Source organism: Lottia gigantea, assembly GCF_000327385.1.
Source record: "Lottia gigantea unplaced genomic scaffold LOTGIsca_52, whole genome shotgun sequence".
Taxonomy (NCBI): Eukaryota; Metazoa; Mollusca; class Gastropoda; family Lottiidae; genus Lottia; species Lottia gigantea.
Window position 1 is genome coordinate 738,451 of NW_008709781.1, and position 25,924 is coordinate 764,374.

The following is a 25,924-nucleotide window of genomic DNA, read 5'->3' on the forward strand; positions in this document are numbered from 1 at the left end:
GCAGTGTTGAAATATTAAATCATTTTTTTAAATTTTACTTATTAAGTCGGGGACTCAAAACTCAAATGGTTGTGAACTACGCTTGTTATTTCCATGTACGAATTATACGTAGTTTCGTAAATATGATGAGTGTATTAATGCGGAGAAAACCACGAAGTGAAACTAGATTAGCATTGGAATTAAATTTAAAGGCGAGTATGGTAACAATACATATTTTGGCCAAATCTTTTGGTGAAAAATCTTCCAAATGGGACAAACCGCATAGGCCTCTGTGTATGCTACATATAAATTGTGCATTTTCAATATCCAGATGGAAAACGAGTACTAAAAATCCTTGATTGCACACTACATGGTTTGCCTGTGTACATTAGCCCAATTAGGTTAAGAAAAGTAAGAAGTAAAATTTTATTTCATTGAACCTTGCTGTGTTTTATGTGAATCATTAGCAATATCGAAGTGTTGCCGACCAGATGTAGCAGCGGATAATTTCATGTTTCTCTGAATCGAGAATTTAGAAAGCATTGAAATGAGATTTAGAGAAGTTATGTAAAACAATTTTTATTATTCAAATTTTATTTGACCTTAGATATATTTGGATACATCAATTACCCGTGTACATCACATGAACACCAAATCTTGACTTAATTAGCTGGAAAAAATTAATAGAATACATAAATTATTATTTAACAATAGTTATTGAAGCAAGACAATCTTTAAGAGCATACAATGTTTTTGTTTCTGTTATGTTACTGCACAGTGTAGCGGACCAATTTCAAACCAGTAGATCCGAGGTAGCTTACTATAATCACTTCATCGCAGCCACTATGATATAAAAACTAAATGATATTTAAACTTACATTCCATTTATAGCTGCTCCTTGAGTAGCATCTTGTCCACCAAAAGCAGGGGAACCAAATCCAGCACCTCCAAATCCCATACCATAGGGTGACATACCTCCCATCATTCCCATTCCACCCATCATTCCTGAACCACCCATCATTCCTAAACCACCGAGTCCACCATACATCATAGCCATAGGATTGTACATACCTCCCATGAGCATAGGATTGTACATACTAGCCATGAGCATAGGATTATACATACCACCCATAAGCATGGGGTTGTACATTCCCATGCCTAATCCTCCAAGACCGTACATTCCCATACCGTACATACCGGCATTAGCAACAGCCAAAACGCAGGCAACAGCAACAACTAATTTCATCATCTGTAAGTAAAGTCAATGGGTGTTTGAAAATAATTATGAAAACATGACAGTCACAGTAGTTCCTAAGTGTTTCAATCTCGTAGGCTACACGAATGACTATTTGACTAAGTATATAGGTGTTCTGAACAATCAAACTCGATACATCGTGGAGCGCAGCTTTTTCAAGTCGATGGCAAAGATCAGTATGATGACTGGGTCACATATAAATGCATGTTAGAAAAACGCCTTGTAACGACGTTTTACTTGTCGTCTAAATGAATGATTAGGCCTCACTGTGAAGCCAAATGTGTCGAGAACTACCATATATATTTACCTTGAATTTGTGGGTTTCGTTGAGTTCTTTCTAGAAGAAGTAGTAAAGATCGAATGATGTTTTCACTCAAGTGAGTGCAGTTTTTTATACGTCTCTCCTTCCTTATTCAGTGTAATTAGGGATATTAATATAACCCATCAATAAGGGATTTTAATTAATTTTCTATAATTTAATATAATATTATGTATTTATTTAAATTATGATGATGTAAAGTTAGAAATTGGTATGTCCGATAAGGATGGGTTGAAATTACATCATACAGCATGATTTGTTTTTAGTTGAACTGAAAGTGTCGTGTACTGAAAAGACATAAGATTTTTATCAAATAGTGAAGATAGATGTAGAATCCACTGAAGAATAGCCAACATTATAAATCTGGATCTATCATAATCGAGGTGTTTTATTGTCAAGACTGAAAGGGCAATTCGCTATTAAAATACGTCCCAACCCCCGATCGACCACTTGCCTCAGTGTCCGACAGGAGAAGCATTCTTGCTTAATAATGTAGTGATCTAACTATAGGACTTCAATCCAGTTCAAAATGATCTCAATTTATTCTGTTGCATAATGGTATACTACTCCTTAGTATTACTGAAAGATAGCTTGCGATGCAACGTAACATACGCCCACTGGCAGCTGTGAGAAATAATAAAACAGTCTTTAGTGACTAAAGTACGAATTTTCAATAACAATAGCAATAACTCAAAAACATTTCATCGAAAATTCGTCAAGTTAAAACTTGTCCGAGATCTTATCAATTCCAATGATCACACCAAGTTTCATCAGAATCGATTGAAAACTGTAGCTTCAATCCTGCTCACGAACTATTTTTGATAAATTTTGACGCGTTTTTACAAAGTCAAGGGCAATAACTCAAAAACCATTCATCGAAAATGCGTCAAATTAGAACTTGTCCGAGATCTTATCAATTCCAATGATCACACCAAGTTTCATCAGAATTGGTTGAAAACTGTAGAGTCAATCCTGCTCACAAACTATTTTTAACAAATTTCAACACGTTTTAAAAAAGTCAAGGGCAATAACTCAAAAACCGTTCATCAAAAATGCGTCAAGTTAGAACTTGTCCGAGATCTTATGAATTCCAATGATCACAACAAGTTTCATCAGAATCGGATGAAAACTGTAGCTTCAATCCTGCTCACGAACAATCTTTAACAAATTTCAAGGCGTTTTAAGTCAAGGGCAATATCTCAAAAACCGTTCATCGAAAATATGTCAAATTCGAACTTGACCGAGATCTTATCAATCACACCAAGTTTTAACAAAATCAGATGAAAACTGTAGTCTCTATAGTGCTCACAAGAAATGATGACGGACGGACCGACGGGCCGACGGACATGGGCGACGACAATATACGACCACATATTCCTGTGTGCGTATAAAAAACGTTTCAACAATCTGCATTGTCATCTTCAGGTGAATATGTTCGATATCAGGAATGTCACAAAACTGTGACTATTAAAGTAATAATTTGGCCCCATCAATCAATAAATATAAGTTATAAATATTTCTATACTTTAATAACAGCTGAATAACAATAAAATATTTACAATTCAAACATAACAATAGCACTTATGGTGTCCCCAATTAAATAATAGTAATAGTAAGGGAGGTAACTCTACATAAAGTTTTTTTTGTGGGGGTGTTATTGTCACTACACAAAAGTGTCAGTATCCATAGATTTAGTCATGGCACAGTTAACTTGCTGAGGATCGGTTGGTATAAAGTAAACACTCTTATTTAATTCGTTTCGTCTTGGAATCCTTTTCTGTTTCTTCCTTCGGTGGTTGTCTGGGTAGAGTTTATCGTTAGGTAAGGTATCAATACTTTCAGAGGACGAATACTGCAGAGCTTTTAAAGGTGGATGATGAAGATTAGATGAGGAGGTGACGCAACTGGAGACGTAGTCGTAGGTATCACATGAGTTCGTCAAATTGTAGGATTTTGTAATCGAGCCTGCTAGTTCCTGTCGAGACTTGACAGATTCATAACGGAAGGAGCCTTTCCTGGTAATCTTCTCCGCTGCATGAATATCTTTAGTGATGGAAATCCGGATGTCACTGCTTAAATCTCTGGCAAGAGTTAGATCTTCGGCAATGGAATCTCGTAGACGACAGAGTTTATGGTATTCCACTACACTGGATGAACTACTGAAACTCTTCAAGCTAGGTTGCCGTGGGGTTTCTGGTAAGCTGACTGTAGTATTTTGTGGTGGCGTAGATGGGGTTCCTCTCTTTGGCGAATCTTCTAAGGAAGTTGTGTTACCATCACTGTCTAAACCACTATCTAGTCGAGCTTCCTGGTCGAGAGATATCTCCATTAACTTCTGTTGAGCGTTGGTCAAATGTCCCTGCAAAACATTGATGGCAGCATCTTTCTGGAAGAAACAAAAAAAGTCGCATTAGTATTATTCATATATCCACCATAATTTCCTTACAAAGCTGTTGTACACACGGTTTATACTGCATGGTTTACCCATAAAGGATATGCATAAATCAGTAGATTTTTTATGAATTTTTGCTCTACAAATTCGTAAAAAGAGAACCGAAAGTTACCTCTTGTAATGATTTCTTCATGGAGATATTCTCAGCTACCATAGTAAACATATCATCTTCTAGTATATCAGCGGTATTAATACCGGTAACATTGTGGGTAGATTTAGAATTAATGGATAACCTTAGGGCAGACTTTTCTGGATTTCTCCACCATAATAGCAACTGAAAGAGAAATTGTGTGTGCTTAACTATTCAACAGTATATAAATTGTCTTTCAAGTCTGAAATTTCACAGGATGGATTTAGAATGTAATTCCACATATGGTGTAATCAAACTGATCGGAATGTAAGTCCGTGAACATAGCTTTACATTAACTATTTAATCAAACAACATGCATCGAACAACAGAGTGGCAATGGAACATGAATAATTTGACTATAATGTTGACTATATACATACCTTTGGTACAAACACCATAGATGTAGTGACAATAGTAGAGATACCAATTCCCAAAAGAATAACAACAGTAACTATATCTGGACTAGCGAAATGGATAGTTTTTAACGTGAAGACTGTAGCAGTAACAAACAGGGTGGTAAGACTGGAGATGATGATACTGTAGGAATCATTCATGGATGGTATTAGGACATCTCTAGTTCTCCAAGCTAATACAAGGCTGGTGATGAGTACTGGAGCTTTCAAAAGAAACATCAGTGTTAACCACGTCGGTAGGTTGTTACAGCTGCAAGTTGGGATAATTGTCACAGACAAGTTGATCGAAGAATTTCCTTTCCATAATTTTGGTTCCTAGAATTATAAAAAGGTAGCTTTAATTAGAGGTCGGAGAAGCCGAAAAGACGAGCATTGCTGTAGTATACGTACATGCTCGATCGTTTTTATTAGAGTATCACGGTATCAGTATGTACAGCATGATACAGATTTCATTATCAGAACAATGTCGGGCGTCACTACTTATTGCAATATTGATAAATAAATTGATTAAGAATTACATATTATAAAAACCTACCTTTGTTAAGCTGGCAACAGTGGTATAATGTAAAGGATCAACAATCTGCCAAGCTGCCATCATTAAAACATCACCAAATAACAGGGCACCAATTAACAAATATAGCCTACTATCTCGAATAACCTGCAGAAAATATTAATGTGGATAATTCATTGAGTTTTATTTGACATTCAAATGCTCCGTAAGGGTAGCATGTCATTAAAAAAGACATGTCCCATCTAGGATCAGATTCGTAAATTGGAATTAACATCGTGAATCAACTTTGTCAATATAGTTTATAACCAAATCTTACTTACCACACGTTTGAGAGATCCTTGTTCAAATATTCTGTTTACTCGCCAACATTTAGCTACTAAAGGACCATACAATAAAGTGAAGGCACAGGTCAGGAATGCTGCTCGAAGCTGAAAATAGACACTTATTAATAAAGCAGACGGAAGCGGAAGTGTAACTGGGGTTAATGGGTTCATATATTTAGTTGGTTTTTTCAGAAGAAATCCAACTTTTAGAATTAAGCAAAACCGCGGGGGTGTACACAAAATGTTCATTTTTGGTTGTTTTCTGTAGAATTTCGTTTGATTTAAAAATGATGCAAAATTTGGGGAACTGAGACACTGGCGGAGGATTGAAATGATGACCCCTTACCTGACAGAAGTTAGACAGTTGCTGATGGTTCTTGTCGATGAAATGATCTACACCATATAATAAACAGGTTATACTGGCTAAAATTCCACCACTGGCTACCAGACAGTTCAAATTAGGACTGGACATTTTGATCAATCTAATGTGAGAAGAGAAAATTTTCTTAAAACTGGTTTACTGTATTTCTCGTGTTTTGATTTCCTGAGAGGCTGATGTCCAACGTTTTAGCTATGATGGCTAATTAAATAAAATATATCTCTATTGAATTGGGAATTTATTTCCCGGTTCTTGGTCAAGTCCGTCGTCTGCTATTCCTGCTATTTTGACAGTTATCGGCTGGTCTAAGCAATCGTAAAGAGTATGAGCATCCAATGCTTATGGTTGCTAGAAAACGTTAATGAATGTGACAATGTATTGACTTACCTGGTGTTTCGTAATTTGATATTTAGAACCAAATAAACTAAGGATACTAAAGCTATCACACATCCTATAATCCATGACATAACAGCTACTACCAAACCATTTTCTTTTACCGTTTCCATCATTCTAAATATAAACTTTTTCAGTGAAACAGTGATTTTTTGAGTTCAAATCCAAATCAAAGTTTCTATAGATATTATATCCTATCAAACCCAAAAAATGCGAGACAGAATGTTAAAATGAATAAATAAGACAAAATATTAGTACCTATATATCGATGGCATTGAATTGAAGAAGATTCAAAACATAACAAATCGTCGTAATCCAAACAACATTCATTCCCTTAGATAATCAATTCTGAACTTTGTTGTATTGTTAGTATATTTCGCTTGCTTTGTCCTTCGAATATAAATATTAGAATAATGCACTTAAAATTCTACGTTATTTAGGATTTTTTTCATCATCCTATATTCGAATAATTCACAGACAGATCGCCTATAACATTCTACGCCTGATTAAGAAGCTAATGGTTTATTTAAGAAAAACATGTACCGACAATTTGAACCCATTGTTGACAACAAGGTTTACTAAACAATTGCCGTCTTAATTCTACAAAACATTGTTTATTTTGAACGTATTAGTACCCAAACTTTATTTTTCTAACGTGTTCAAATCTTCTTCTTAGATTACCACATTTCGTGTCGTTTCTTTTTACGTTTTATTTAATGACATATATCTTTGAATGCACTACCAAGGCGTTTCATTATACAAATTATTTGGTTAATTGAATGGATGCATGAATGCTCGTCTACTTTAAGGTTCTTCCAATATGACGAATACAATTAGAAAATATGAAATATTTACACAATTATTATTATTATTTCATTTATAGTTTGTAGAGTCAATTTGACAAATCATAGATATAACGTCCAAATTTGATTCGAACCATAAGATGCTTTAACATTGATGAAAAGTAATTTTTCTGGTTGTCTGAAGGACATTTTCGCCAAAAGTTACTTTAGCATTCTGGTATGTGAGATTGTATGTACAAGACTGCTCATTATAGGCATAGAAATCATATTTGTTTTTAAACTTTTGATGCTGTCAAATGTTATTGTATCTGATATCAATTGCTGAAATATGATCAAAATCACTTACCAAAATATGCACAGGAATAAAAATCGTTATAGCCGGTGCGTGTTCTTAAGCAGTTCTGATGCTATTTTAATATTCGCGCCGTATTTATCAATGAGGGAAGCCATCTCTGTAGATCTTTATGGGTTGTTTAGATGTCCTTTGATTACGTTTGAAAAATCTCTTATTCCCGCCCTTTATCGTGACAATATACGTAGAAAATATTACTCGAGAGTTATAAAACAATACTGATTGAGGCGGCGAGTCTGTTGATTGGAACAGCGGGTCGTTGATTGGCACGATTTGTCTGGTTAATCCGCGGATTAACATGTGTGGATTGTCATGTATTTCAAACTAATTAGCGTAATTTTATAATTTTATCATTTTATATACCCGCGGTAATTTTATTATGACAAATATTAATTGTACTTAATTTATCAAATTACCAGATACACTGTAAATTATCGATATGATGGGAATTTGTCCAATACTTTTATCAAGCCTTCAAACTATTTTCATAATTCTTACTATGTGAATTCAAACAATTTATGGTAATGAAATGAAACAGTCTGATATCGATAGATTGCAGATAATTCTTTCAATTAATATGGTATGAATATATTTCTGCCTCTTTTCTTTATTCTCTGTTCCCGAGTGGAACTTTTAATTGCACGAGCAGAACTTACCCGTGAGTAAGGGGTCTAATCCAGCTTGTTTAGACTGAATTGGACTTGAAGTAATGCAACGACATCTGATAATTTGAATTAGTTGTGACTAAAGGGAGGAAACTACAAATTGTAAGGCTACAAACGCCACGTTTACAATCTGAATGTGATGACAACAAAAATATGCAGCAGAGCACGAGGCTATTATAACTCACATTCGATTAAAATGACAATAAAGGTTTGTGGACTGGGAACCTAATAATAATGTAGATCACGTACCGAACTATCTCTAAAGTAGTCTTAGTCGGGTATTCTAGTTTGAATTTGTCATTACATCATGTCTATCGTCCCACTGACATTCTATAAATTACAATCGCTGTTTAACCAATAATCCAGTGGATTCCATTGATCCATTTCAATTCAGACAGGAATTTGAATGATTTATTACTATGTTAATTTCAATCACTTGTACTTGAACATGTTCTCTGCTTCTGAGAAGTGGGAAATGGATGGAGTAAGTAGCTGAATCTACCTTCTCTATGTAATTGGGCAAGACACTGATATTTTTCTGGTCTTACAAAAACCGAGACCAGTGTGCTACAGGTCATCCCCGTGCCTTGACAGTTGAAAATCGAAAATAGGCCTGTAAGGTTCAGAAAAGTAAAAATCCGCTCCATTTAGTTTTATTTTTTTATGCATGCATAGTGTTATATTCGTCCTTTTAAAGTTCGGGGTAGTTCAGATCTAAATGACTGAACGAATAACGCATTTACATAGAAACTATAAATGTTATCAATATGTAGTGAAATGTGATCAGTATCGCTAGAGAAAGGTCGGAACTTTCTGTCTAACCAATAAAATATTCTATTGTACGGTGCTCAACTTTATTTTCCTTTTGACTGATGCTTGCAACTACATTTCTAATAAAATATTGACGGTTGTAGGAATATGGTATATTTATGTATTGTTCTGTAGTAGTATTGATACATGTTATTATTGCTGTAAATACATGATATAAGCAGTGGCGGCGCCGGGGATTGGGAGACATTGACCCCCTCCCCTTAGAAAAATGGTTTGCACCCCAAATTGTACCACCACTACATTTTTAACAAACTTAAAAAAATTGATTTGTATACGTTTTTGCCCCTAAAAATGTGTCGGAATGCACCAAATCAATTCATTTTTTTGTAAATTTTTTGGGAAAAACCCTGCCATACGCTTATTGAAGGGCTTGCTCATTCTGAAATCAGTCTGGACAGTTGTCCACCCCTCCCATTAAGTCTATCTATATGTCCGTATATGTACCTCCAGTTTCGGGAGGCTGGTGCCGCCATTGGATATAGGTTACTTCAAGATTGATTAGATATGGCATATCATCCTTGACGCAAGATTAGTCGATAGTGGTATTTCGGAAAGAGTTTTTAGCAGAACCTCGCTCCAATTTCTAATAAATTGTAATAATAATAATAATAATAATAATACACACTTTCCTTAAGTGTGCATGTGCGTTCATGTTCAAGCTAAGTACAAACCACTGTGATAATTGTAACTTATATTTTTGTAACTATGGCTTCGGCCAACATTACTAAACGTGTTATAGACCAGCAGTTGAAAAAGAATTTGGGTCAAAACGCTGTTTTTAATTTAAAAAAAAAAAACAGATATGAGCTTTTTGAGCAAACATTCTTATGCCAGTCAAGAAAATATGAACATAATCTATCATATTACAAATAATACATTTTTATGTACTGTTCCTAAACCAACTTGGGAATAGATATCATAGGAAAGATCTCATCTCAATCCCATCTATTTATTATTGCGGTACATACTTCATATAGGTTACTTCAGGATTGATTTCCATTTAGCATGTTGTCCTTGAGCCCAATCTTTCTATCAAGAGTGGTAAATAGCAGCACACCACAGTTGTTTCTGAAGGAGTTTTAAGCAGACCCCTTCTCCCATTTCTACTATTTGAAAACACTTTTAACTTTTACCGTTATCTATGATGGTCTTTCTTGACTGAAAATGGTAACAGAGATGAACCCTATCCCATTTAGCACGAAACTTGTTATTGACCAGTTAGGTAGTCAAAAGAAATTTGGTTCATAAGACTGGATCCCATTACAGAAACTATACGAGTGTTTGGTCATTCCTTTAAATATGAACATAATCTACCATATTACAAATAATACATTTTTATCTACTGTTCCTAAATCAACCTGGGAATAGAGATCATATCTCACGAAAGTCCCAATCACGGTCCCATCTACAATCCTTACACATCTATAATCGCATTGCATTTCATCCTTCTTTTCCTTTTTTAACTTGCATATTATCTGCTGACTAGGTTTTTTTTGGTTTCTGTCTGAGAAACTCCGTACAACATCTTTATAAAATACAACATCAAATATTCTCTTTCATTTCCGCAGTTGAAATAATTTTAACGATTAGAAAGAAAGAAAATATGCGAATGTTTGAAACAAATTATGTATTTCCTGTTTTTGACGAGGCAATAGAAGATTCAGCCATGTATATCGTATGTATTGGATATATTTATTATATGGACACGCGATTTCTCAATTGATGTGTCAGCCTTAAACATAATCGAGAATTGATTGCATCAAATACATGGATCTGAATGACAAATAATACAGCTTGTTTTATCAGAAATTCTTATAGCGTGATGTATGTGAACATGATAACATCTTCGAGTTTTCAGTATGTTTGGAGAATAATTTTTATTGTCCTTGATAAAGAGACCACGATAACATGGACTTAGTCGTCTTTATAATTGCTTTCGAAGCTTCAATTCCAACTATATTATCGTTTCTTAAAATGATAGACATATTGCAAGTAAAAGAGATATAAGGAATATATACTACTGTAAGTTGGAAAGTGAATTGATAGGAGAGTATGATTATTTGACCAATCATTTTTGTTACTTCATCAGGAGAATTTCGAGTAAAAAACATGCTAATTCCATATATATAAATTTCAAAATTCTAGATCTGAAGATACTTTATCTCAATTTGGAATGTAATAAGTCGAAGAAAACCACCTCCTCCTCAATTTTCTCTCTTGAACCGTGCATTTGGGATAATTCAATCTTCCCTTCCCCAAAATCAAAACAGTAATTGTACTGATTGTAGACCTCATAGCTAGACATTAAGAATTGAAGAAAAAGGGAGTTTTTTTTTCTATTCAATATAGTCTGCTGAACATATCGTCTTGCGAATGTTTTCAGATTGACAAGAGTTGCGTTACCATCATTTAAATCAGATGTGAAACATTCAACGGAAGGCAGGGATCATTTGGGTACATTTATAAAGTCTATTTTTAGAAAATTTAATTATTGTAATTAAGATTTTGTCAGACGATTCGGTAAACATTCCACAGTAATTTGTCAAATAATTTATTGGTTTTTGATTTTTAAAATAAAACCATAAATCAAGAAAGAAATTTAACTGATACAATCAGTCATTTAACAAATTAAAACATCAATCTAATGACCCTAATGGACACAAGAGACACATTTACCCTATTTTGGGAAGAAGTCTTCGATTTAATGATTATGTTCTTAATCTCCAGACATCAAGAGGTTTAACATCTACAATCAAAGCTATTCATACACCCACCTTGCTTTATCTGGGTCTGTAGACCTACGACTCTTGAGAAAAAGCATCAATGACAAATAGTAACAAACTTTAGTGTTACAAAGATCATGTTTAAAATTGACCAATAAGAAATTTTGATACACAATGGAATATTGGGTTGCTCTTCAAAATAGCGACCACTATAAAAGTCATTTTTACCCTTTACTTTGTGTTAATAAATTGATTGGAAGAATCCATGTGAAATCTCTGAAAAGTGGACAAAGTTGCCTCACCAAACCATAAATTGTAACCAGTAGTTCTGAAAGGCTGATCATGCTCTAACTTGTAGCAAATATCTTCCACCAAACAAATACATGTACATGTACATTGAATAACGACCTCAGAGACAATCTTGTCCTTATAGTATATTCCTAGCAGAGTTAACTACGAAAACCATGGATAATAGGAAAAAAGATTATCTAGAAAGGCAATGAAATGTAAATCTAAAAGTCTTAAATGGTAGAAAAATGTAGTGATACGTGAGTAAGCAAAATACCACTTTAATATATCAACCGATTTTATCATGAACGATATAAAAAGAGTAATTTGTGCAGTTAACAGGAAATAAGTCAGTGAAAGATTTAATTGAGCCATTAAGCAGTCTTCTTGTGACTACTAATAGCTTTCTCGCTGTGTTATTTAAACAAATCCAATCCACAGCTCCTTGGATGTATTCAAGGGCTGCAAGTGTTTTGGAATGTAAACAGTATTTGTATTACCAGCGACTGACATCTTATTCACAACATAATAAAAACATAGCTGACTTCAATCTCAAACCTACCACACAACCAGATACAGACCTCAGACCGATACAACTAAATTCTTTGGTTTTGTTCAGTGATTGCAAGGATAACCATGCGAATCTTTCATCTGTAGTAATCTTTCATCGTCTTTCATTAGAAACACTCACATTTGAAAACAGACTGTTTTGATAAGAATTTAAAACCGCATCACGACAGTGGGTAACAATTTCTCAAGATGTGGGCCATGCTAACCCGGCCAATATATCATGTCTAGGCTGTCCGATTTATTGGGAATTATAAGAATATCCACTCAATTCTTGTGTAAGTTCAAATGACAAAAAACTTGACTACTTTTAATTTTTTGTTAGAAGATGACGACTATTTTGAAGGTTTTTGGTGTTGTAGATGTCTGGATATCGTGAGAATAAGTTGTTCGTCTAATGAAAAACGATGTGATTATTGTTAGAATCACGAATAGTTTAATAATATAATACATGTAGAAATTTATATGTGGTAATATTATTGAGGTTTATTATTACTTGAAGAAATTATTGGGTGGAGAAAACAGCCAGATTTCTACCTTGTTTTGTTAGTGTTACATTATTTTACTATTTAATGTCATTGACTTTCTTTACTCAATTTTTTAAGCAAGGTGGGAGCATCGTGTAATTAGGCAGTTTGAGTCAGATAATGAGAAAGTTTACGATATCCAATTTTCATCGTGTAGAGCTTTGTAGCACACTGGACCACAACATTTGTCATATCCCGTTTTTTGCGCCGTTGGTCCACTTTACTTTAAATGGATGTTTATGAGATATTTTATGATGAATCGTTAAATAAATAACCAAGTGAATTGTATTTACTAAGATATTAAACTATCATAAATGTGCACAGTGATTAACACAGAATGCACTCTATAGTCGTTTCTCTATGTATTCTTCTTTCGTCGATATTTATTTTGAAAACAATAATGTGCCAATAGTTGATTTAATTTCAATGAATGACGGTAAAAAGTTAAATAATGTTTGATGTGTATTGATATTTAATAGGAAATAAACACTTTACTGGTGAGAACCAAGACAAATGTTAACTTGGTAAAGTTTGTTAAGATTGATTAAGGAATATCTAATCTTTTGTTTAGTAAGTGATATGTTATTTATGTAAACAAATGATTGAAAATATAAACATTCCACAATATTCTTTATAAAACTTTGAAGTCTTTTTCAAGTAAATTGGATAATATTTGTACGTCTTGTTATAATCTAAACAGCAACACAGTCAGGTAATTCTGACATTATTAGAGGTTATGGTCTACAAAATGGTGAATTCCAGGTGCTGGACTATTGTAAGAACGAACACGGCGAATATGTTTATAGTGAGTCAGTGCTGATATTCTCTATGTTTAACATCTGCCCACCAAAAATGAAAGTTTTATATTCAAAAAAAAAAAGTTTGATTAACATATTATATGGCAATGCTTATCACAAGTTTCCAGGCCTAATTCTTTCTTTCCATTAGCATTTATGATAATATAGACAAGTTAACTGATATTCGTTATCAATCCATTTGATGAATTTATCTAATAGATTAATATGGCGTACGGGTTTCATAATTAAATACTAAAAAGATAACCAATGGCATATTTTTTTAAAGCAAAGATTAAGGTCTATGTTTTTACCTCTTTACATACATTTCCAGGATCCATTACGAGCAGTTCTCTCGCTTATTATTACTACATATTTCATTTATTGAAGATGACAACGTCCTTGAGAACAAAAGATAAATATGTAAAGACTATTTAATCTAAAAAATACAACTGACACCACAAAAGAAGAGGTAAATTAATAACTCCTCCTTCAAAAAGCTGAAGTTAAATAAAAGACTAGATTTTCCTTTAATCTTTGGGATAGATTCAATATACTAATTTCAGTATCTTCACAATGTTGTACATCGGCACAGTGTGGCCTTACACCCACGAATACAAGGTAACGCGTAGCTCTTGATTGTAGACTGTAGTCCGCCATTACAAGTACCCAAAGAAGTTCAATGTAAACATCGTGTAAATTAAAACAAATATTTATTATATAAGTTAATGATAACGTTTCTAAACTTTAATTGTCATTTTCATCTGTTATTTGGAGGGTCGATATCCAATTCCACTGGAGACGCTTGCAATCTGCTTTGCCGGTGAACATTACCTCGGAGTTTTAGCCACGGTATCTAAAATTGACCTGATTAATCATGCCAATGCATCTCTCTCGGATTGTTTAAAAATTCCACATGATTTCAGAACACTTCATCCTTTAAACATAATAAAATATGGCACCGTATTTCATAAACTGACTAACGATATGCTTGTGTAATACACCTTAAGCTGTCAATAATTACCAGTCAGTTCCGAAATGAAATGAAACGAATTGAGTTTTACATCCTACTCTTCTGCACCTAATTGGCTAATGAAGACGGAGAGTCAGTTCAGAGATCACACACATACAATTCAGGCAGCAGATTGATATTCCTTTACTTAAAAAACACGCCTATACTTTCGATTTAAATAGTAATCAAACGACTTTTACAGAATCATTTGCAGCAAAACTTTATTTTAATGAATCTCATTGCTCGAAGATTAATCCTCAACCAACCAGAATTTAAAGACTGGAATATCATTCTGCCGCCACAAGGTTTAGATGATGAACGGAATAACGACCCTGATTGGCTCAAGATGTTACAATAGCACCACTGGAAATGTTGGAAGCAGCACCATTGTATATTTTCACTCTCAGAACATTTTCTTCCAACACCATTCCTGTAAAATAATACAATTGTCTTATATGGTTAGAATTATTAATTAGTTTGGAGAAATAATTGGTAATTTTAATTGGATGCTAGAACAACATTTTTCATAATTTGTTTTCACAGGACTTCAAAATGGAAATTCTTTGATAATAGAATTCCGAGAAAAGAATAAAACAATGATGCGCTAGTTAGAATCAATAACTACAATTTAGAATCGATAACAGCTGACAAAATACAGTATTAATGAATATGGTATTAAGTCTACTATGTCGAATGACGAGTTAAAATATGTCGTATCAATGTCAGTTGGGTGGGTAAAGTTTGGTTTAAAAGCATGCTCTACTGTCATTTTGTCCCATTGCCTAAGGCCATGATCATGAAAATATACTTACACACAATCTTGCAGCAGTAATATTATAACATACTAATAGCACCACTTATTTTAACCAAATCTGTAACGTTCATTTACTGAAAATGTAAGGAATTTGAAAAGATTAAAGATTAAATGGTCGAAACACGTTCTGCAATAAGACAGAAGTTGATTTTAACTGCTTATATCATTTTGCAAAAAAAAAGTGATGTAAAGTTTGTCAACACTTTAAATACTTATCGTCTGTTGTGTGTATCGTTATTCTATGTAAGCCGCCAAGGTTTAAAACTTTAACGCCATTGAAGTTAGAACCCACCTTCATAAAAAGTTATTTTTGAAATACCACATTTTTTATCCTGAAAATATTAAAATAATAAATTATTAAAGTTATGAAATTGAATATGATCATGTAAGTAATTCTGCTTTGGTTGCTGAAGAAATTGTCCTCCCCACAAGATTCCTGTGACTAGAATTACGAATTCAAATCAACCATCCCAGGGTTTCGTATTCCCAATCGACGAATCTTATCAAGAAATGGGTTATACTAATATTGTGGCTTACTGAATTTCCTACAACAGAATCATTGAGCTTTGAGGGTATTTGGTGATGTTAATAATAGCTTACTCTTACAAATAAAAGGCTAATTCGTTTTATTTCGCGAAGGTATTAACTTTAAAGGGGAACAGTCGGCATTTTCAGGGAATGATTTGGGTCTTTATTTTGTTTTAATAGTCTTAAGAAGTACTAAAACGCACGAAAATGGCATAATCCCTTCAAATATACTTCAAACTAGAAATTTCACTGTCTATTCCTATATATGTGTTTTCTATATATGGCAAAGTCTCACTAAAGTTCGAGTCGAATTTTTAACTTTCAAATGTGAATAATTATGGATACACATGGATTTAAAGGCTCAAATTTCGACGATGAGCTGTGAAAACTATTACTGATTATGTAAGCTAAAAAAAAATTCCTGTGTCTGAAACTAAGGTATGATTGGTTGAACAGGCAGTGAAGTTGCTCCTTTAATAGAAAAGCAAGAGTACATATACCTGATTTTTAGGAGTTATATTAGTTCTTATAGTTCGTCTGTGAATGGGTAATGGCGGCCGGAAGTTGTTTTCCATCAACAACTGTGGACTTCCTTCAGGTGCCTGATGCAGTTGTCTTAATGTGTATAGCTGGAAGAAGATAACATTTAAAAGGGTGACAGAAAAGTCTTCGTGCAAAAACGATAATAAACCATGTCCATGTTAAAATACAAGGCTCACTCCAATGTTATTGCATTAGTCTCCTTGTACAGGCATAATTTGAAGCAGAAACGTTTGGCGTACTAATTTTATTTCATTCATTAATCTACCATACTTTCATCAGTTATTTTACGAGCTAGTCGAGAATGAGATACTTTTCACAATACATGTATCATGATAATGAAAACTGGTAAAATAAAGATTGTCGTTAGATACACCCATTGCCTTTAATCGGCTCTAAAAAATACTAATTGTTGATGGCGCCAACTAAGTCTTTATGACCATAACTACAGGCTAATCCCTGCCAAATATCAAATAAAATTTCACCAATACAGTCCATAATTTCATTACTTAATAATCTATTCTGAAAATTGATTTATGTGCTCCGACTAAGATCATTAAATAGTAATATTAGGTTATAAGAAGATATAGCCTGGATATAGTATTTATTGGGTTAGTAAACTGGAAATAAAATTCCAGCTGTGTTGCAACAAACAGTTCCACTATTTAAAGGGATACAGCCGTAACAATGTTTGCTGATAGGTCTAAATTTCAGCTATCCTTTTCAGAATTAAAATCAGACGCCCGGTCCTTCAACTGAGCTACACCGTCGTCACGTCTTCCAGTGCGATAAAACATAGTAAAACGCTAGTTAATGCACATAAGAAGATTAATAAAACCCTGAAAGTGACAAAAGTCTAAATCCAATATTTTTACATATACATTTCAACAGTGGAAATATTTTCTTTTATTATATACATGTATATACATATTTATCGGAGAAACCCGTTCCTGTATCTCCTATAGAAATCTGACACATATTCGGATTTACCATCCAAGCGTAATATTCCAAAAATTCTCAACAATGTTAATTTACAATTTTCGTATACATGTACACAAATATGCAATTGCAGGCAATTGGAAGTCCCTGATCACATTTGTAATACCATTTTGTGAATGCAAATTCTCAACAATACATGTCTACAACATTTTTCGTTTCTGAAAATATCGTACAGTAGCAATTATGTCGAACACTGTACTCAATGTACGCATATTGACTTTAAATGATGTGACATGAAAATTTATTGTCCATAGTTTTCTAGGTCAACTGTTACATGTTCTAAGCAAACAATAGACTCGAGGTAAATTGAAAAGATGTAATTTCCCCTTCTTCCTACTTCTTATTACAGATATTATTGTCTTCTTTCAATGCCAAGTTTAATGCTGAAGATACTGTCTCTAGTCCAATACGTATCAGCACAATTACCGCACAATTTCAGTCAAAATTTCTTTCCCAAAAGGTAACTAATTTAGTAGTCCTTGTAGATACGTTCTGTTCAAATTCATATGACATATTTTCCATGTTTCATTCCGCAACCCCATTGTTTTTTTTTTTGTTTTTTTTTTGATTTAGAAGAATGATGCTTACCTGTTGTTCTGTGATATATATTGGTTTATTTAGAATAATCCACGTTACAGTTTCAGCACAGCTAGGATGTGTTAAACTTCCTTCATATGTTATATAAAAATCTACTGAAGGTATTAAACCTACTAAAAAAAAATCTGCTATCGGAATTTGGTTTCCTGAAATGAAATAGTTATAACACTTTCTATATCAACACAGTTAATCAACAATACCTACATAAAGCTGTTTTATTGCGCTCCACCTTTTTGGTAAACGGAAGAAAGCCAAGTCCATTGTCAAAGTTCAACGAACGTTTTGCAACATATTCAGATCCAGCGTAACAGATACTGTCGAGATATGACTAATGATATAGAGGTAACAATTGGGTTGCCTTTGTAACTGACATGCGTGAATATCTCTGTTGTGGACATGCATTAACATATCATATTTTCAAGATACGTTCCACAGAACGTATAACGTATTTTCTTTCTATGTGCAATGTATACCTACCTTTATAAGGCGTGGCTTTTGTCGCTTGAACTAAAATTTCAAAATTAGAATTTTGTTCTTCTCCTATCTAAAACATATTTAAATATAAAATTCAATAAATCTTCCATGATAGTATGTGTTACAAGTAATTGAAACTTTAAGGAATGTGCTTAATAGTTTCAATATTGGAGTTCATTACAAAATAACTTTTTATTCCGCCTTTTGAGGGAACTTTTTACCATTTAATCATAGCATTCCATACTGGTTCGTACAATCTTCCTTGGCCAGTTATGTGAGTTTTGATTTCTAAGATATTAATTATATACTTACAATACCAAACATGGCTATAGCTGCTACACCATGGGGTCTTTTTAATGCTTTATGATATGTTTCATATAAATCTGAATTAAAACCTATAACTTGTACCTGTTAATAAAATAATACGGAAAATCATACACAAAATTGGTTTACCGTGAACAAAAGTACGATAGTCATGATATGAGAAATCATTGTATCCGATGCAGAAGAAGTTCTAGCTTCTTCAAATAGTTAATAATCGTTCACAAATAGTGTCTTCGAGGTTCCAATAAGGCCCTTTTCTCACAGTGAAAGTTTTCGTTATAAATCGAAAGCCGCTCGGACAAAATTGTATTAGAAGAACTTTTCTAAAAAATAGTGTTATTATTTATTTTTTTAGAATGTTTTAATTTGACCAGTAGCAGGGAAAATATTTTATGTAAAAAGTTCCTATCAAGCAACATTTTACTTGGATTAACTCATCTATTGAGAAGAGAATAAATCAACCAATTTACAGATTTTTATTAATCTTCTAATCCCTTCTTTCAAATTTCGCCTATAATTTATCATAAAGATGTCTTATAATTACATATTTGACAAAAGACTGTCAAGTGATTTTAACATAGCCTATTAAAATTATGGCATGGGACATTCGATTATCTCAGATACTAGTCTAGGCTGCGTTTTTCCCGTTCCAACTGCAGTTACAACTGCATATTAATGTTTATTTGAACACAAAAGAACAATTTCATATCCACAATTCATGTAAAATCGCCAAACTTTCTGCTCAAAACAAGCAACTTATTGACTGTTTTATTTACGGTCTGTGACGTCGTGACCTAATTATGCGCAACCATGACGATGGCCCATATTCCGACGCCTCTTATTGGTTGAACTAAAAATATCTCTACCTTATCACTATGAGAAAATCGTGGCTATACACCGGAATCAAAGAGTTTGGTACTTTGATGCCGGGAACTTTCTAAAGCTATGAAAAATTTGTGGGAACTTTTAACTGCGAATAGTAACTGGAATAGTAATCGAACCTTGTAGCTTCGGTAGTTAGATGCATATTAGCTGTCATCGATGCTGACACATATGTCCTGTATCATTTAATGTCAAGCCATTTTTCGGGAGTTGATCAACTATAATGTTGAGCCTTACCTCTGCTGGAAATGGACGACCACTAACAGTATGTTCAGATCCTATCTGATCTACACTACCAAAATGTAATTTAATTTCATGAACAGTATAGGTATAGGATAATGGACCACCAGTAAATGTAAAATAAGGCAATAGGGTGGTGTTTAGACGAAATGTTATATCATAACCGGTGTTGAGTAATATTCCCTCTACCTGAAAAAACATAGACCATGTAATAAAAAAGCATTGATATTAAAAGGATTAAACGAACACTGGTAGTATCAATTTGCACCATTCCAATATTCAGTCAGACAGCTGTGGTTCCTGAAATTCCACTTCAAGTTTTATGACGTCACTATCGCAAAGGGCCTTTAATAATATTAAGCAGGTTGTGGGTTGTTCGTCGATAAACACTTGGTTTGATTGGAATTGCAAGAGCCGTCTGACTGAAAATTTGAATGGAACAAATTGATGTCCACGATACACATATAAGTTTACAAAACCTTTTTACTTGAACTAGTTTCAAAAAAGTTTTCTGTTTGTGTTTCCAGGCTATTAAAGCTTCAGTGTGAACCTTTCTGATTTTCTTTCTGAAGTCTATGGTTCATGCAATTATTTCCACACAAAAAACTTTAGCGAAAGTCATATCCTGATCAACTTTTGTGATTTACAGAAACCTATTTCGTAATACATTAGATTAATTGTACCGGCAGATCGTCACTGCGTCAAAGTTTAAACTAAATATCCCATCCCTTCATAATATAGCAAGCTGAAAGATCTGAAGTTAAAATAAGTTACAAACCTTCCTGCTATCGAGTTTAATTTGTGACAGATTAACATCATATACCATGTCTTTAGGTGTAATATCAACTGGTGATTGTAGTCTACCACTACTACATAGCGTCCAGTCTGGATTTAATAGCCCCCAATATTCAGGACCTGAAGATATACATAATCTTAAATATTACCTTTATTCTTCCATGTCTAGCATACACCAATTCCATCTGATTGGATTGATAAATCTCAAGAATTTGTTTGCAAAAACTATGCACAATGAACACATTTCGCATGGGTGAAGATTAGAATATACAGATGGGTACTAGTTAGTAGTATAATAGTTTTAGATGTTATGAAGATACATCAAGACGTAATATGATGATAAAGCACAGTATACTGTACTAATTTGATTCCAAAGCATTTTACAAAAATCGTACAATAAATCGGTCATCTCTGTCTACATTGCTTACAATTGGGATTTGAAAAAGGTCTGCATGGTGCTAGGTGAAAATAAATGTAAAAAGAGTTAAGGATATGATAAATAAAACGTTCGACAACTGGACAACAATATCAATACCACAATGGTGTTTCTTTTGAAATCAGCATCATCTGTAGCATTTTCAAACTATCATCTATGAATAAAAGTAAGTTGAAGGGTGAAAGTAAGATAAGGTAAATGAGATATTGATAGGAAGAGCTAGAAAGAAGGAAATAGAATTATACAGCAGAAGATCAAATCGTTACCATCATTAACCGCTTCATTTATCATCTTGGTGATAGAAATAACTATTCACAATGACATTTTCAAGATGGAAGGAGATATCTAAATATCCAATATATTAGTTGATTATACAATAACTCTTTGAATTCTGTTTTAATTCAAAATGATGTGGATACAGTCCTAAATATTTGCTTAATGATATTGTACAACCCAGTTTCAGATGCTCATAACGCATTTTGAAATGAAATGAACCACAAAAAACTTCGAATTCAACCAAATTGTAAGATATGACAAATTGATACGATAAATATACCAAATAAACAATTATTACACAGTGGATACTACGAAACTGAGAGGATTTCCCAGGGGCGGAGTGATATTAGTGTCACCTCGCAAACAACATCCACTACAGTGCTTATTAGAGCGGAGTTATAATTCATAACGTTGTTGGGTTGAATGCTAATAGGTTGACAAATAGGAACTTCCTGACCCTTCTTATTAATTTAATTCCAGAGTAAAAAATAATTCAACAAGTTACAAGGAATTTTGTAATCATTTCCGTACAATAGTTGCTATTTGAATCACTAACGTTATACATGCATGTATCTCCAACATTAATTGGATGCGTTGATCTATTCAAATCAGAGAGCGATCAGTCGCCTGTACCAGTATTGGCATGTGTTTCACTAACCACTTGTACCTCTTGTGGCAGTTCAATTAATACTATCTCTGATATAGTTCACGATATCCGTGTTATCAGACAACTCCACCAGCAGTATATTGGTCTCTACTCAATTAAAGTCAATTTATCTTTGTCTTTGATTAATGTTAGGTTCCCATTATGACATGTATACAGTGAAAACTTATTAATGACTGTATATTAACGCGACCTTCCGGGTTACTACATGTATATCGAAAAATTTACTATAATTAGAAATATTTATGTCATGTACTGTACAAACGCTAAAATAAAGCTGTTGGCAAACTCACCTTGAGCGTAACAGTGGCCTTCACAAAGTTATAGAAAATGAATTTTTACAATTAGGTTTATTTTAAAATGAAGTTCTTTAGATGTATATTGAATGAAAGAAGGGATTATCATGTACCCTTGTTTTGCAGATCGATAATATGTGTTATCACTTGCTGATGAACGCTGAAGAGAATTACATATCGTTTAAAATGCCTCATATTGCAAGAAAATACCCTTTGCTCATGTGGTCTCCTATTGTATTACCGGTCTTAGCATCAATACTGTAAATTTATATTCATCCAAGGAGCACATAATACTCATTTGATGGCATCTTTTGGCCGTTCATATGTGTTGTAACGAGAAAAAGTTACAATTTTGTCGATGTAGAATAATATACTTCTGTTCGATTTTGACTGCTGTGTAACCTTACACTATCATGTCAAATCACTCGAAAACAACGAAAGACATCAACCTAAGACATTGTTGCGACGAAGAAATGTGAGAATAAACAGAATTAGAGGCCATTAATTTAATTGAGTCAAAGTCAGACATCGAATCAACACCCTTGAGAATTTCACCCAAACTGTCTTAAAGGTGGTTCCATTTCTTTATCTGTTCTAACTTTCTGAATAGAATGATGCGTTCTAAACTTCATGATGGACACTTACTTCATTAGATAAACTCTTCATTACGTTGTTAAATTACCTTATTTGGTTTGCCCGACACTAGCCGTCTGCTCCGAGCAGGTTTCATGTCTGATCAATAGAAAACGGCGACCACAATCTTTCCATTTCGGAAACGACAGGCTTCATATTAAATTAGATTTTCTCTAATGATTTTAGAAGTTCAGAGTAGAAGATTTTATTTGCGTTTGTTTGCGTGACGTAATGTCATTATATATGTCAAACACATTTTTCCAATTAGAAGTGTTTCCCATGGGTGGTAATAGCCCATCAACGTCTTATAGACTATAATAGAATGACTCTAATGAACGGTAAATACCTATGTATATACATGAACAGGAAATTATTTTTCATGTTTTCTGATTAAGTTGTAAAATAATAAGTTTCGTGACCTGGTCTTCAAAATACAATGTCATCGTTTTACAGCAATTCAAAAAAAAATTAATAACTTAAGGCAATGTTATTTTATCATGTTGATGGATACAGTATAATGTTATCACAGGTTACGCTTAATTCCTACTTTAATAATGTTGAGTGTTCAAGCTTTGTGAACACGTCATTTCACCACAGATACATTGAAAATTTGATTCTTTATACATTTCTTCGGGACACCTTCGTCATCTTGGTGGCAGTCGGTCTAGTTCAGCTAGTTAGACATTTACTCTACCTGTTCGACCATGCATTCCTTGGCAGTGGTTAAATCGAAGGGTGCACCTATTAGGTTAGAAGTAAGCTTTAAAACGTAAAGGTTTCAGCTTCAATAATTTGTATAAAATATAGTTGCTGTAGATGATAGATTCAAATTCAGATAGGAAATCCCTGGGAGATATTAATTTGTTACCTTATCTAAACGAATTATTGGTTTTGATGATGAAGTGTTTGCAATTTATTGTTGCAGTTGGTGATACTAGTAGGATAATTGTCTTGTTCCACAAACAATCATGGTGTAACAAGGCATAATCTAGATAGCCATCAGTTTAACAATAAACATTCCCTTGGTATTGAACCCACGGCTGATGATACCGCCTTGGAAAACAGATATCAATTCATTAGTTTATTAAATTCATTTCATTTTATTAATACTAAAACATTTTTTATATAAGATATTATATATATATATACCACAATCATTTGACAAAACAGAACAAGCGCTACCTTTCACCCTTAACTGTTCGTTTCCATCCTAATAAACTTGCACCTCTCCGAATCGTATCTATATGTACGTTTCTAGTTAAAATCAGAGGTTTTATGTCCTGAATTTGTCAATAATATGACGTCTTTGGTCATAACTACCGATGAGATCATTTACAAGTGACGACGTCCTCGAGAGGTTTTGCTACAATGCAATAGAACTGGATGTTTGGATGATGTATATTTTAAAGATTGTATCACTCTATATCCAAGATATGTACCAATACATTTAACTATGTTTCACAGAAGGCCTATTACTCGAGATAATCAAAGGATAACATAGAAAAGATCAAAGATGGTCAGTAACCTGTAGCATGTATCGTTAAATAAGATTTAAATCAATGGCATTATCCTACTCCATTAATTCCTAATTGAATCTTCAGTTTTACTAACGTTTATTTTCACTCAATCGTTCTGAATCGTTTGATCCTATTCTCTCTTTTTATATTCAAGCCTAATTGTTTGTTAGTCTAATACGATAGGATTTTTTTCTCCCCTTTCTTCCTCGCATGTAGTGACATCCAGTTGCAAATGAAATGTCAAAGAATACACATTAACGATAGCTACTGTGTTACGTAAAGAAATCAAAGAATGTCTGGACGCGCTAAAGCACGAAAAGAGATTATGTGTTCTTTCCCAGATAGGACAGATGGGGTCGACAAAAACCAAGTTTCCATGTACTGTACTATGTACAGATTGTGCACGTTGACATTCGTATAGGCAAGTATACGTTCGTAAACAGACTCCAAACATGTGCCAGAATGCACCAAATCAATTCTATATGTTTAAAGAACCCCTCGTACTGGCTTTGAGATGCTTGACCTGTTGTCCCCTATCAGTCTGTCCCCAATTTGTAACTCCAGTCTAGAGAGGCTACAGCAGCCACATTTTGCCACAATTTTTGTCAACTCAGCATGCCTTTGGAGAACCCATTTTTTGAATTTCTTATTCTTAGGCAAGATCCTGGAAGTGTTCAAGAAATTTGTCTAAGAATACGAAAATCTTCTTTTACTCTTCACTGACTTGTAGATCAAACCAAATCAGAGTTTCATTCATCTAGGTAAATAAATATTTCAGAAAGTTCTCGCACTTCCATTCTTATCGTAAATGATTTAATACGAATATTGCGTGATACACATTTCTCCTTAGTTAAAAGATCAACATAATCATTTCATCACAGCAATGTCCATTTTACAAGGTTTGACTTAGACCGAAACATCTGTCTCTATTTAAGGGTCTGATAGTTATTTGGACAGGATGTCGACTGGTCTGCTTCAGCTGCCAAAATATCCATCAGAGGCTGGAAAAGCGGCAGATGTTTCGGACTAGGTCTGACTCGACTCAAATCGATCACAATAAAATTTTATCCGCAAGACCACGAAAGGTAAACCAAATGCAGAAACATAATTTATGAATAGTTTTTGCTCACAATATATTTGTGTATATATTTATTATTTGTTTAGGGTATTATTTGTAGTGTTGTATCATGGAA

At 33.6% G+C, this 25,924-nt stretch overlaps 3 protein-coding genes across 3 annotated transcripts; all 3 read right to left on the reverse strand.

Annotated features, from left to right (window-relative positions):
- Positions 1-538: 538 nt before the first annotated feature.
- LOTGIDRAFT_234509 (hypothetical protein) lies at positions 539-1,557 on the reverse strand. The gene is made up of 3 exons (XM_009062602.1): positions 858-1,557; positions 801-822; positions 539-649 (listed from the first exon to the last, which is right to left on the reverse strand). Exons 1-3 carry the CDS (start codon positions 1,226-1,228, stop codon positions 602-604), a joined length of 441 nt encoding a protein of 146 aa, XP_009060850.1. The 5' UTR covers positions 1,229-1,557; the 3' UTR covers positions 539-601.
- A 1,659-nt stretch (positions 1,558-3,216) lies between these two features.
- Positions 3,217-6,267, reverse strand: LOTGIDRAFT_165568 (hypothetical protein; the record flags this gene model as incomplete). Its single annotated transcript, XM_009062603.1, has 7 exons — positions 3,217-3,939; positions 4,118-4,279; positions 4,516-4,863; positions 5,084-5,206; positions 5,380-5,487; positions 5,729-5,864; positions 6,149-6,267. 7 exons carry the CDS (start codon positions 6,265-6,267, stop codon positions 3,217-3,219), a joined length of 1,719 nt encoding a protein of 572 aa, XP_009060851.1.
- Positions 6,268-15,057: 8,790 nt separating this feature from the next.
- LOTGIDRAFT_165569 (hypothetical protein) lies at positions 15,058-23,924 on the reverse strand (the record flags this gene model as incomplete). The annotated part of the gene is made up of 9 exons (XM_009062604.1): positions 15,058-15,146; positions 15,823-15,862; positions 16,559-16,687; positions 18,186-18,340; positions 18,672-18,738; positions 18,981-19,076; positions 20,112-20,303; positions 20,893-21,029; positions 23,909-23,924. 9 exons carry the CDS (start codon positions 23,922-23,924, stop codon positions 15,058-15,060), a joined length of 921 nt encoding a protein of 306 aa, XP_009060852.1.
- Positions 23,925-25,924: the final 2,000 nt, after the last annotated feature.